The 13816-nt window shown below is 49.5% G+C and overlaps 1 protein-coding gene and 1 long non-coding RNA gene across 3 annotated transcripts; one reads left to right on the plus strand and one right to left on the minus strand.

Moving 5' to 3' along the window:
- The first annotated feature begins 531 nt into the window (after positions 1-531).
- Positions 532-8318, plus strand: LOC148118230 (uncharacterized). Of its 2 annotated transcripts, none has more exons than XR_015736399.1 (3): positions 532-1326; positions 7888-7983; positions 8088-8318. It is a non-coding gene; the product is annotated as an uncharacterized LOC148118230 (long non-coding RNA). The 2 variants fall into 2 exon arrangements; XR_015736398.1 differs by lacking the exon at positions 532-1326 and adding an exon at positions 1521-1662.
- Positions 1664-13226, minus strand: Hsd17b14 (hydroxysteroid 17-beta dehydrogenase 14). The gene is made up of 9 exons (XM_087901472.1): positions 13105-13226; positions 12064-12102; positions 11806-11888; positions 10785-10851; positions 9764-9855; positions 7798-7902; positions 3265-3332; positions 3091-3187; positions 1664-2698 (listed from the first exon to the last, which is right to left on the minus strand). Exons 1-9 carry the CDS (start codon positions 13190-13192, stop codon positions 2525-2527), a joined length of 813 nt encoding a protein of 270 aa, XP_087757598.1. The 5' UTR covers positions 13193-13226; the 3' UTR covers positions 1664-2524.
- Between the last annotated feature and the right edge of the window lie 590 nt (positions 13227-13816).

The following is a 13816-nucleotide window of genomic DNA, read 5'->3' on the forward strand; positions in this document are numbered from 1 at the left end:
TTTGTAATTGCAATACACACACACACACTGTTGTTCATGCGCCCACAGTTCATTGTGCTTCCTTCCAGTCTCCTTAGAGAACAAAACTCAAAAAAAAAAAATCTCACACACCAACTTATTACAGAACCTCACATCAGTCCCCAGCTTAGGGGCACGAACCACACGCCTTCATCCATAGCTCCCATCATTAGTGTTTCAGAGGTACTTAGACAATCGGTGGATCAGGAGCTTTCTGCTGCCAGCATTCAGTTAAATCATATTTACACACACAATGCGTTTATACAGGATCTCACTCGGTGCTCCAGGCAGACTTCAAGCCTGCCATTCTCTCAATTTCACAAGTTACAGGGATTACAGTGTTGTCTAGCCCAGCTGTGGCAATGTCCTTCCATATTGTGCTTCTTGGTCTTGACACAAGATTTTCCCATCCGAAGTCTCTCTCTCTCTCTCTCTCTCTCCCTCTCTCTCTCTCTCTCTCTCTCTCTCTCTCTCTCTCTCTCTCTCTCTCTCTCTCTCTCTCTCTCACGCACGCTAACTGTGCATAGTTTTGTGTCTATGTACTTCTGCAGCAGGTTCTCAGACTCTACAACTCCAACTCCCCCAAATCACAACACTGTTCTTCAGACTGCCCCAGGCTGCAGTAACCAAATCACACACACGCACACTTTGCCTAGGCCACCCTTCCGCCTCCCCCAGCTTTCCCGGACCCACCACCACCTCCCCCAATCTCCCGCTCTCTCCTGCTAAACCCTCCCTCCTCTCCTAAGATCTCCAAACTGCTCGGCGGAACCCACGGCAGCAAACGCCCCCGCCGCAGCCAATCAGCGATTGCCGCACACCCCTGCCTTGGCCAATCCACAGCAGCTTTGCAGTTCCACCCCCTTACCTGGGGTGTGGGGAAGCTCTTACGCCCCGCGCCCAACCTGGGGAGTGTCCAGGGCCTGTTCTTTCCCCCAGCGCACCCCCGCAGTGTCCTTCAGCTCCAAACCTAGCAATACAAGTCCCAGCCTCCTCCCTCTGACCTAAATGTCTCAACTCCTCGCCGCCTCAGCACTCAAGATCCTTCCTCCCACCACCTCCCTATCGCGCTGGCAAAGAGCGCAAAACTCCTCTCCCGCAAGCGCCAGGAATAAAGGCAGCCGCTTTTGTGCTTCCTCCATTATCTGTCAATTACCACTTAATTTGTTCTCCCCAGCGGGTCTTTTAATTAGCACCCAGGTGAAGCAGAACCGCACTCCCTGGAGACCACTCGCTTCTTCTGCCAGGTCTCTTTGGAGTAAGAAATACCCACGTGGCATAAAGGTAGCTGGTGTGGACAGACTTGTGGTAAGGAACAGGAAACAAATATGATGTTTCCTTTCTGGATACAAGTTGTCTTTATGACTCCAGGACGAATAATCAAGTGGGTAGAGTCAAAGGTGTTGGGGTAAATCCTGGGAGATAGGGGGTACAGTTGGAAATTTGAGGAGGGAATTGCTAGATGAGGGAGGGGCAACTTGTAGTGAGAAGCAGGAGTTTGGGGCAGTGGTAGAGCACATGACTAGAATCCTCCAGTGAGGTTTACGATTCCAGAGGTGTGACTCGGCGGTAAAGCCCCTGCCTAGAATCCCCCAGTAAGGGGCTGCGGTTGTGGTTCGCGGATGAAACGATGATCACACCAAGGTATGGCTGAGGAGAAGGTTTTATTATATGTGGAAGAGTTCAGACTGAACTGGGCCATGGGTCGGGGGTGGGGATGGGGGCACGCGGCTGAAATGGCAGGTTTGTGTGGGAATCAGAAGCTGCGGGAAGGCGAGTTAAGTTCCAGGGCTGGAGAGGTTTAGAGTAGGAGACAAGGATGAGAAAGCACAGAGAAGCCACAGGCTTTGTGTGAACCTGGCTGCCAGCCTGGGCTTTGCTATGGGCACATAGGCATCAGGGTAGCCATTTGTCCTAAGTTTCGTTGTGAACTGACAGTCAGTGGTGAAGCCCTGCCTAGAGTCCCCCAGTGAGGTACCCGGGTGTGATTCAGTGGTGGAGCTCTGCCTAGAGTCCCCAGTGAGGTACCCGGGTGTAATTCAGTGGTGGAGCCCTGCCTAGAGTTACCCAGTGAGGTACCCGGGTGTGATTCAGTGGTGGAGCGCTGCCTAGAGTCCCCCAGTGAGGCACCCAGGTGTGATTCAGTGGTGGAGCCCTGCCTAGAACCCCCAGTAAGGCACCCGGGTGTGATTCAGTGGTGGAGCGCTGCCTAGAGTCCCCCAGTGAGGCACCCAGGTGTGATTCAGTGGTGGAGCCCTGCCTAGAACCCCCAGGAAGGCACCCGGGTGTGATTCAGTGGTGGAGCCCTGCCTAGAGTCCCCCAGTGAGGCACCCGGGTGTGATTCAGTGGTGGAGCCCTGCCTAGAACCCCCAGTAAGGCACCCGGGTGTGATTCAGTGGTGGAACCCTGCCTAGCACAAAAAAGTGTCCTAGGTTTAATCTCCAGTACCACACAAAAAAGACAGGAAAGGGAAAGAGGGATGGGTAGGACATAACTTAGTAGGAATTAGGGTGGGAGAATAGGGGTTTCCACGAGGCTGCTCCTAGTAGACTTGCGCCCATACCCCAGTTCTGCACCCCCTGTCACAAGAAGTTCAAGCCCTGTACAGAAGGTGGCTCCAGAGGCCAGGAACACCGCTGCAGCTCCCACCTCAGCTGGCTGGCCCATGCGGCCCAAGGGCTGGGGAGAGAAGGGAGGGAAAAAATTAAGAGTAGTCTTCCTTAGGCAGTTAGTTCACACCTGTTATCTCAGCAAAAGAGGCCAGCCTGAGAGAGGTTTGTCCTGAATTCAAGGCCAGCCTGAGCTAGAGAGTGAGACAGTCATGCAGGTGTGCCCGCGTGAACACACACACAGGGAATGGTCCGTGTCTGTGCCTCCAGCACTCAGAAAGTGGAAGCAGAAAGTGTCCCAGCTACATGTCAAGGACCAAGCCAGCCAGGATTACATGAAGCTCCAAGAGAGACAGAGAGAGGAAGGAGGAGGAGAGAAGATGAGAAAGACCCCGACTGCTGGCCTGATCTATACCCCCTCCCCAGTTACATCCATACCTCCCAGCTCTCAGTTGCTCCTACCTGGGCCAAGGTGCCTTCTAGGATGGTGGCACTGGGGTCTGAGGTTGAGGCTGCCAGCTCTTCCCACAGTGGAGTCCAGATGTTCCCTGGGGAGATGCTGGAGAGAAGGAAGAGGAGCTTATGCTAACTCTGGCCTGGCATCCCCAGCTGCCCCAGCCTGTTTGATCAACTCACCAGTTGACCCGGACACCATATCGGCTCTCATCCAAGGCCAGAGCTTTTGTCATGGCTGTCACTGCCCCCTGCAGAAGCAGAGACCAGAAAGGGTTAAGTCTCTGTGGATGGAGTCCCTCCTGACCTCCTCTTCCACCAGGAGACAGCAAGGTTTAGATTAGCCTCAGCCATCTTGAAGACATTCCCTGCACATGCGCTCTGTGCATGCCAGTCTGTTACACGCTGCTGTAACTCTGGACTAACTGAGGGAGGTAGTGTGGGACATTCCTGGGTTTTGATACCTTTGATCCCAGAACTTGGGAGGCTGAGACAGGTGGATTGCCATGAACTCAATACCAACCCAGGTTGCAGGGTGAGATTTTGGTTCAAACAAAATCAAGAAGGGCCTTTCAAGAAGGCTCAGCATTAAAGGCACTTGCTGCCCAGTCTGACAATCTGAGTTTGATCCCTGGGACCCACATGGTGGAGGGAGAGAGCTGACTCCTCTACCTCGTCCTCTGACCTACATATGTGTGTCGTGACATGCACATACACACAGAGATCCACACAGATAAAGACCCATGCAATAAATAAAAATGTAATTTAAAGCTGGGCGGTGGTGGCACACATCCTTAATCCCAGCACTCGGAAGGCAGAGGCAGGCAGATCTCTGTGAGTTTGAGGCCAACCTGGTCCACAGATCTAGTTCCAGGACAGGATCCAAAGCTCCAGAAAAACCCTGTCTCAAAAAAAAATGTAATTTAAAAAATCAGAGCTGGAGAGATGGCTCAGCAGTTAAGAGCACTGACTGCTCTTGTAGGGAACCAGGTTCCAGTCCCAGTTCCAGGGGATCAGATTCCCTCTTCTAAAGTCAGTGTGAACCAGAAAGGCACCCAGTGCATATACATACACACCCACTGTGGGGCACAACCCCAGTGCATATACATACACACCCAATGTGGGGCACAACTACAAGGAAAGTAAGCTCATTAATTTCCCAGGACTGGGGTGGAAAATGTGGCTCCTGTCCCTACCAGGTGGCGTGAGGTTAGGCTGTCAGGAAACCAAGGGGAACAAGTCAGTCTTCAGAGTCCAGTATTGGAGGGCCTAGCTGATATCTAACAGTTTAAACTTTGGCTTATGTGGTCAGAGAATGCTGTGGGTAGTTAGCAAAGCTGGGTCCAGGCCAAAAAGAAACTCTAAATAGATACAGAATGCCTTAAAATGTGTTTAAATGTTAAAAGGAAGGAAGGGGACTGGAGAGATGGCTCATCAGTTAAGAGCATTGCCTGCTCTTCCAAAGGTCCTGAGTTCAATTCCCAGCAACCACATGGTGGCTCACAACCATCTGTAATGAGGCCTGGTGCCCTCTTTCTGGACTGCAGAAAGAATATTGTATACATAATAAACAAATAAAGAAATATTAAAAATAATAATAATAATAACAAAAGGAAGGAAGGAAGGAACTAAGAGAGAGAGAGAAAGAGAGAAATGGGTATAAACAGTTATAGAAAGAAATAATTTAGGGGCTGAGAAATGGCTCAGAGGTTAAGAGCACTGACTGTTCTTCCAGAGGTCCTGAGTTCAATTTCCAGCAACCACATAGTGGCTCACAACCATCTTTGATGAGATCTGATTCCCTCTTCTGGCCTGCAGGGATACTTGCAGGTCGATGCTGTATACATAATTAATAAATAAATCTTTAAAATAAAAAAATAATTTAAAAATGAAGTCTTTAAAGAAAGAATAGTAATAAAAATAAGTCACATAAAGATAGGGAATGCACAGGGCATTTGGGTCCTGTATGGTGTTTTGCTGACTTTGAATTTTTTGACTGCAAATACACTAAAACAGCATCTGCTGAGAGACACTATGTAGGGAAGGGCCTGGTGATTCAACCAGCCTATGTACTTTAGGGATGTCTTAGATTCAGAATGGAAGTCGAGAAAAATGCTGCACTGGGGGAGAGCTGCGCCTTTGTTTGCACAGGAAATGAGAAGCTATGGATGGATTCCTTCAAAGTCAATGGAGATCAGATTTGAGCAGGGAGACCTCCTGAGGATCTTGGCTACCAACATAAGGGGAAAAGACAGAAAAGACTACAGGACGGGTGACGTGATGTATGTGCTGATCCTTCTACTATGGGAACAGCTCTGGGACTGTAACCTTGTTAGTACAGAGTGCTCATGACTTATCATTACACGCCATTCTTTCCCATGGCATGGAGAGAGGTTCAGCTATACAGTCCGGATGGACTTACAAAGTTGACAGGTGCCTTTTACCTACTCAAACATAAAGCAAAAAGTCTTTAGCTGACTGTGCACACCGCATAGTCCATACTTGTGTTAATGCACATATATACGTTACCTTTAAAAGTTTGTGCTTTCAGAAAAAAAGGAGCAGACACCAATAAAGACAAGTAGCTCAGGTGGTCCGTGCTCTCAGAGTGCCTCTGCGGCAGCTTCCCAGAGTTAGGCATCCAGGGCCACTTCAAAGCAGCTGGCTGAGACGGTTCAGCCTCACAGACTACTCCAGCCAGACTTCAGATAAGCCTTACATTTTCCCATCACACCTAGCTCTCCCAGAACTTGACCACTATCCCAATTTTCTTGGGGTACCCTAAAGATACCTTTGCCCCCAGACAACAGGAAACAGTCTAGAGAACATGACACTCACATTCCCGAGAGGTGGGGTGGATGATTATTGGTCATTCAGTGGATAATGGATGTTTATCCTCACCGGAGAGGTACAAGTTGCTGTTGGTCATGGTCAGGAAAAAAACTGAACAAAGAAGATTAGATTCAGAGATCCCTTTCTGAAGGGAAAAGGGGGATATAGTATAGAAACAATGGATAAAAGGGTGGATTGCTGAGTCTACTTCTGAACACCCACTAGTCTCAAATATATTGGTATGGATTTCTGTATATTGATACAAATTTAAGGTTGTTTTTGTTACATGATTTATATGTTTCTACTCTTGTTTACAGTATTTTCCTATGTGGCTCATTTTAAAATGTAATGTAAAGTTATGCAACTCATTTTAAAAAGTATAGTTCTAGTCTATAAAAACTGTTATTAAAAAACTATTTAAGAGGGGCTGGAGAGATGGCTCAGTGGTTAAGAGCATTGCCTGCTCTTCCAAAGGTCCTGAGTTCAATTCCCAGCAACCACATGGTGGCTCACAACCATCTGTCATGAGGTCTGGTCTGCAGGCCTACACACAGAAAAAATATTGTATGCATAATAAACAAATAAATATAAAAACTAAGATAATGCAAGTTAGTAGTCATCTATAATAAAATTAGATATATTCTCAAGGTTATATGAAGACATGATTTACATAGATAGATGATCTTCAAACACTTCAGATTTACAGAATGTGGCATCCAAAATATTTTAATTAAATAAGACTCTTCATGGTAGTCTCACATCTGCTCCTGGTAGCACCAATCTTCTTCAAAAAAAGATGGTGGGCAATGAAGAACCTACATATAGAGTTTGCTTTCATTGTGGCAAAATTAGCCACTGGGCAAGAAACTACCCTCGCCTTGACTGCTGAGCGTTTGCTGTCCAAACTGGACAAGGAGGACACAAAAGAAAGTGACTGCTGAGCTTTGCCAAGACAAGGCAGGGCAGTTCTTCAAAACTCCCGCTTCACAGAGAATCTGTCGTATATCCTAGGCCTGTAGACTGAAGATGGAAGCCCCAGTGCCGCAGAGGAACACTGGATGTCCAGACAGTCAGCTGTTTCTGTCGGCACCGCACTTCCTGCCCTTCTTGGGTCTCTGATGGGGACTGAAAACTCAATAGTGTATAGTTTTCCTTGTTACCAAATTCAGAAAAAAATTACATGAGAGATAAAATTTATAAGGTTGAGAAACATAAAAGCTTAAGTTATTTTTCTAAGAAGATGTTATTTTTAGAGTGATAATAGAGATTGAAAATGGTTTAGGTATAATACTCTGGCCTCACTAAGGTAGCTAACACAGCACTTTCTCTGAACTTGCCAAGTACATATGGACTAAACACTGTGAATGTAATTCTTGCTGATAATTATTCCTGTTTTACATAGTTTTACTGAGTTAGAGCTAAAACCTTTCCTTTTTTAGACAAAAGGGGGAACTGTTGTGGGATATTTGTACACTGTGTGAAGGTACATTGCTGTGATTGGTTGATAGTTAGGCAGGCAGTATAGGTGGGATTTCTGGGCAGAAAGAGAGGAAGTAGGAAAATAATCTAGGCACCCAAGAGATGCCAGGAGACACGAAAGAAGTGGTGGTAAGTGAGAGACCATAGATTAATAGAAATGAGTTCATTTAAGTTATAAGAGCTAGTGAAACCCAGCAGGTGGTGACGCACTTGGGAGGCAGAGGCAGGTGGATCTCTGTGAGTTAGAAGCTAGCCTGGCCTACAGAGAGAGTTCCAGAATAGGCAGGCTCCAAAGCTACACAGAAACCCCTCTGAGGGAGAAAACAAAAAAGAAAGAAGTTCCAGGCTCAAAGCCAAGGCCTGAAGAGCCAGGAAAGGGCACCATGGAGGAGAGGAATGGCCTACCTTGGTGGCCACGTAGGTAACTGCCTGGGACTGGCCGATGGTCCCAACCAGGCTGGAGATGTTGATGATGTTGCCTCTGTGCTTTCGCAGGTGGGGGAGGGCAAGCTATGGAGAAGGACAGATCAGCCATCAGCACCCCAGGTGTGGGACTGAGACCATCACCCCATCAACGATGGCATGTTCATGGTATGCTAGAGCTCCTGGAGGGGGGGTCTGTATCCTTTCTAGTCTTACCTAGTTCTCTCTCTTTCTCCCTCCTCCTCACCCCTCTCTCTCCTCTGAGTTTTCAGGTGCTGTTCAATGTCCGGCCCTCATCAAGCTGGGAAAAACCTAAATGCTGCTCAAAACCCTGCCTGTTCAGCACAATAGGAGAACACCTTCGGTTCCATTCAGAGACTGTGTGGGGGCTGTACAAAACTCTGTGGTCAGGATGTGACATGTGAACCTCAGGAGATGTACCCCACTTTCTGCCACCGTCTCTGGCCACTCCTCCACAAACCTGATAAACCTCAATAAGCTCAGTCTGTTCCTTTGATTGCTGCGGGCACTGGAGCTGAACAGGTACAGCCTGTTCTCACCACTAAACATGACTGAGCACAAACCAGCACCCCTGGGGCCACCTAGAGCAGGAACCTAAAAGGGTTCGTGGCTCACCCTCTCTCCACCAAATACAGCCTGGATGCTGCATCCTGATCTCCATCCTGAGAAAGCCACACAGTTCACATAGTGACCATCTCAGTTTGCCTTGGAACGAGAGGACCCTGGTGACTGTCCTGGGTTGTCACATGCCCTCCGGTCCTGTAACTGGCATTGCAATATCACTTCCATAATGAGACCATCCTGAGTATAAGGGCACCCTGACCACTAGGGCCCCTTCTCTCCTCTCAAATGGGCCAGTAATAGTAAGTGTGCCTGAAATAGTATTTGTGGGAGCAAAACCCTTCCCATGCTCCCCACCCCTCTTTATTGTTTGTTTGAGACAGGATCTCACTATGTATCCTGTGTATAGACACTGGCTGTCCTAGAGCTCGCTATATAGACCAGGCTGGCCTCGAACTCACAGAGATCTACCTGCCTCTGCCTCCTGAGTGCTGGATTAAAGACGTGTGTCGCCATGCCCAGCTTCATGGCTCCTATTGTTCATAAAAACAAAACAGAGGGAGAGATTTCTGTTCTCTAGAGAGAGGCTGGTGCTGCAGACTGATCAGTGAGTTTAGCATGGAGCATTCTAGAATATGATTAGGAAGCTCAACCATGCTCAATCATGCTCCATGGTTCCCTACTGCATCTGAAATCAAGACTGGACTTACCAGCGTGGCCTGCACACATCTCCACCTAGGGCCTCTCCTCCCACCCATCAGCAGCAGCGAGGCTTTCTCCCAGACCAGGAGCATCAACCCTTTCCTTCCTGGTTTGTTTTTGGGGATGGAATCTCACGGTGCAGCCAAGAACTCCTGCTCCTCCTGCCTCTACCTCCTAAGTGTGGAGATCACAGGTCACACCACGCTTGGTTGCGTGGTGCTGGGGATCCAAGCTATGACTGCATGTTTGCTGGGCAAACATTCCACCATCTGAGTCCCAGTCCCACCTCCTGGGCTCTTAGCATCCTCTTTGGCCACCTCCAAGCAGGCCTGGAGGCTCCAGAAGAGTCTGAGGAGGCTGTATCTGCCCAGGGGGATGTGGATCTGTGCCTATTTGTTTTTCTACATAGAGCAGGGTCCTCTAGAGCAGCGGTTTCTCAGCCTTCCGAAGGCTGACCCCTTTAACACAGCTCCCATGTTCTGCTGACCCCAAGCATAAAATCTGTAGATATGTTTTTTGATGATCTCATCCGACCCCCAAAGGAGTTGCTACCCACAGGTTGATAACCACTGTTCAAGAACAAGGACAAGAACCAAGGGGCACAAAGCAATGTGCTCCTGATGAAATGAGGGACACATGCCAATTGCAACTGCGCTTGCTTCACCTTGGTCAGGGTGTATGTCCCCAGTAGGTTCAGCTCCAGCAGCTGGCGAAAGTCCTGGGCAGAAGTCTCCTCAGGCCACTGTGCAGGTGGGTCTGAAGGGAAGAGAAGAGAGAGGGAGACAGGAGAGGGGAGGAGCAGAGGAGCTGCAGAGAGCTAGGGAGCAAGGCAAGGAAGGAGGCTGTGCCACAGTGTGCACCAAGGCAGTCTCTGCTGGCCCGGACCTGCCATTGCAGGGCTAAGTCACTGGGCCACGCCCAGCTCATATCTGCTCTCCCCACTGTGGAATGTGGGTTTCCCTGCACCCCCCACAATGGAATTTGGTTATGTAGCCAGATTGAATAAGCATGAACCTAAGAAAAGAAGGAAACAGATAACAGGGACTCCCTGCAACTCTGAAAGCTAGGGGAGCCCTGCTGGCCAGGGCCAGTCCTCTACACCTCCTTCTTTGGAGGGGACTCTGGAGGGCCTGGGTGCTCTCTGAGCCTTAGTTTCCATTGGGACACATTGTTAGGTCAATGGAAACCTTCCAGACTGCCACACCGCGTGGAGTCTGATAAAGTGTGCCTAAGGTGTCCTTGTCATCAGCCAGGGCCTGGGCCTTCAGCAAAGCAGGATCTTGGAATAACCTAAGGGACAGTGTGATCTCCCAATGGAAAAGGTGATGATTATTTCAAAGATGGAAACTAAGGCACGGAGATGGCGCACACACACACACATGCACACGTAACACTTTTTTTCTTTTATTTATTTACTTATTTATTATGTATACAATATGTATACAATATTCTGTCTGTGTGTATGTCTGCAGGCCAGAAGAGGGCACCAGACCTCATTACAGAAGGTTGTGAGCCACCATGTGGTTGCTGGGAATTGAACTCAGGACCTTTGGAAGAGCAGGCAATGCTCTTAACCACTGAACCATCTCTCCAGCCCCCACATAACACTTTTTTAAGGAGAAGGATGAGACAATAGGATAGAAACAGACATGGGGGGACAGTAGCCCCAAAGCCACACAACTTACGGTAGCCGGCATTGTTCACCACACAATCCAGGCGGCCAAACCGAGAGAGGGTCTCGGAAATCAGAGTCTGAGGAGAGAGCAGATTGCAGTGAGTCAGGGCAGGCTCAGTTGGGGAAGCAAGGCAGAGTGAGGTGAAGGGCAGAAGGGTCACAGAGGAGGGCAAGAAAGGAGAGGAAGCTGGGGGACCCAGACTAGAGATTTGAGCACCTCAGCTGCCATTTGGCATGGCCAGGGTTTCTACTGCTGTGACCAAAGCAACCGGGGAGGACAGGGTTGTTTCTGCTTACAACTCTCAGGTCATACTCCATCACTGAGGGGAGTCGGGGGGGGGGGGGGTGTCGCACTCCATCACTGAGGGGAGTTGGGGTAGGGGCTCAAAGCAGAAGCCTGTAGGTCAGAGGCCATGGAGGAACACTACCCACTGACCTGCTCCCTATGGCTTGTTCAGCCCCCTTATCAGAACCTCCTCCATAGTGATAACGTATCCCCCCCGGGGAGCTGGACCCTACCACACCGATTACCCCAGTCGGGCGGTGGTGGTGCACGCCTTTAATCTCAGCACTTGGGGGGGGGGGGCAGAGGCCGGTGAATCCCTGTGAGTTCAAGGCCAGCCTGGTCTACAAAAGCTAGTTCAGAACCAGGACAGAGGAAAATCCTGAGGAAGGAAGGAAGGAAGGAAGGAAGGAAGGAAGGAAGGAAGGAAGGAAGGAAGGAAGGAAGGAAGGAAGGAAGGAAGGAAGGAAGGAAGGAAGGAAGGAAAGAAGGAAGGAAGGAAGAAAATGACCCACAGGCTCGCCCACAAGCGGTCTTCACTATTGAGGCTCCCTCTTCCCACGTGACTCTAGCTTGCCTCAAGTGGAGGACAGAGCCCAGCACGCCACTGTAGAAGACAGCAAAAACGGGAGACTGAGTCTCCGGATAAGGGTCTACTGTGCACCTGTGCGCACTGAGCTGGCAAAGAGGCATGGAGAGGGGTGGGGTTACTGGAGCCGGGTGTGGGGGTAAGGACAGGAATGCTCACCTGCAAATCTCCTTCCTGAGTCACGTCACAACGGACGAAGACAGTGCCAGGGAGTTCCTGCTCCAGAGCCCGGCCCCCCGCCTCTGTAAGAGAAAGACTCTGGGTCTGAGGGAGTAGAGTTAAGGCTTAGACGCCAAAGACTGAGGGCAGAGGTCTGGGGTAGAGACATGGGTCCAGGCATGGGGGCTGAGGGAGGAGGGCTAGGCTTGGATCCCTGCGTCGATGGAGGAAAGGCAGGGCTGAGGACTGATCACTCACCGTCCTTGTCACAGAAAACCACTTGAGCTCCACTGTCCACTGCCAACAGAGAGGGAGAAAAGTTACGGGTCCTGCGGACTTGGGGCGCTGCCTCTGCTGCCCCCTTGTGGACACCTGGAGTACCGCTCTCCAGAGGCTCTCGTTTTTGTTCTCCCAAAGGGCAGAATCTTGAGACAAATTCCCTTCCCTCACCAAGCCTCTGCTGGACCGCCATCCTGGATTCTAGAAAAATCCCAAACCTACAAGGAATATCTTCCTCAAAGCTATCGTCTGTAGCTAGGGATCCATCAGGGGAAAACCTAACCCTAACCCCTAATCCTAACCCAGAACTCTTTCGGTTTTTCAAGACGGTTTCTCTGTGTAGCCCAGGCTTAGTAGAATGTGCTCTGTGGACCAGACTGGCCTTGAACTCTTCCTGCCTAGTGCTGGGATTAAAGGCGTGTGCCACCACCGCCCAGTCAAGGGAAGAACTCTTGCTGGCAGGCTTATCAGCATCAGCTGAAGCCATCAGCACACAACTTACTCAACAGTCCAAACTGACTCAGGTAAGAATAAAACTGAGGGGAGATGGCTCAGTGATTATGTTTAACTCAGCACTGGCTGTGACTGCTCTTCAGAGGACTCAGGTTCAATTCCCAGCACCCACATAGCAGCTCACAACTGTCTGTAACTCCAGTTCCAGGGGATACAACTCTCGCACAAACACAAAAACAATGCACAGGAAAAATATGAATAAACAAATAACTTAAGAATAAATAAATTAGGGCTGGAGAGATGGCTCAGTGGTTAAGAGCATTGTCTGCTCTTCTAAAGGTCCTGAGTTCAATTCCCAGCAACCACATGGTGGCTCACAACCATCTGTAATCTGGTGCCCTCTTCTGGCCTACAGACATACAGACAGAATATTGTATACATAATAAAAATTTTAAAAAAAGAATAAATAAAGAAATTTTAAAGAAAAGGAAATTGAGTCTCTTCCACACTCCGAGAACCTGTCGTCCCAGCCATCCGTACAACCCAGGCAGGAAGACTCTTACTCACCGAAGGCTCTCACGATCCCAGCCCCGATGCCTCGAGCACCCCCAGTCACCACCACCACTTTCCCGGAGTATCGGGGTACAGCTGCCATTCCCAGTTGGTTTGGCTCCTCTCCTGCGCCCTCACAGCCTCTTTCCACCTCCAGAGTCTCCAGAAGCAGTGGGACCAGATATACAGGCTGTGCCCTTAAAGGCTGCCCCTGGGAAGGGTGTTCCCATGAAGGTCACACACCTGGGAGAACTGGGCAGGCTCTCCTACCTCGGACCTGGAGATTGGGTCCTAGCCCTTATTTCTCGGACCCAGGAATCCCCACCCTGACAATCCTCCTGCAGACTCAGGGTCCCAACCCCAGACCTCCCCCGTCAGATTGTCTCCAGACCCCTAAGGGCAGGCACCTTTTCCTCTGACCATCACGCTCCAGCCGCCTCCCTCAGATCCAACGTTTTAATAGCTGGCTCCCAACTGTCTCATCTTGTTAATCCCAAACATGGAAAATAAGACCACTACCACAATTTGGGTCAAATTTCAAGCTGGCCAGTGACTGCCTCCTAAGTTGAGTTAAAGAGAACAGAGAATCCAGCTCTTGGGCCCTTTTTAAGGAGTAATTTCCCAGAAGAGAGACGATGTGGTAGTGAGGAAACACACAAATAAAAATCACCTGCCATGTAATTAGGGAGGGTCAGGGTAGTCTCAAAAACAAATCAATGTCATGGGT

Source organism: Myodes glareolus, chromosome 24, assembly GCF_982192425.1.
Source record: "Myodes glareolus chromosome 24, mMyoGla1.1, whole genome shotgun sequence".
In the NCBI taxonomy this organism is placed as follows: domain Eukaryota; kingdom Metazoa; phylum Chordata; class Mammalia; order Rodentia; family Cricetidae; genus Myodes; species Myodes glareolus.

Bases quoted from the DNA above. Each gene is read 5' to 3' on its own strand.
- Hsd17b14 (XM_087901472.1), bottom strand. From the start codon at position 13,192: ATGGCAGCTGTACCCCGATACTCCGGGAAAGTGGTGGTGGTGACTGGG. The intron at 12,103-13,104 runs GTGAGTAAGAGT...CTCTGTTGGCAG, and splicing joins TGGGATCGTGAGAGCCTTCG to TGGACAGTGGAGCTCAAGTG. The intron at 11,889-12,063 runs GTGAGTGATCAG...TTTCTCTTACAG, and splicing joins GGTTTTCTGTGACAAGGACG to AGGCGGGGGGCCGGGCTCTG.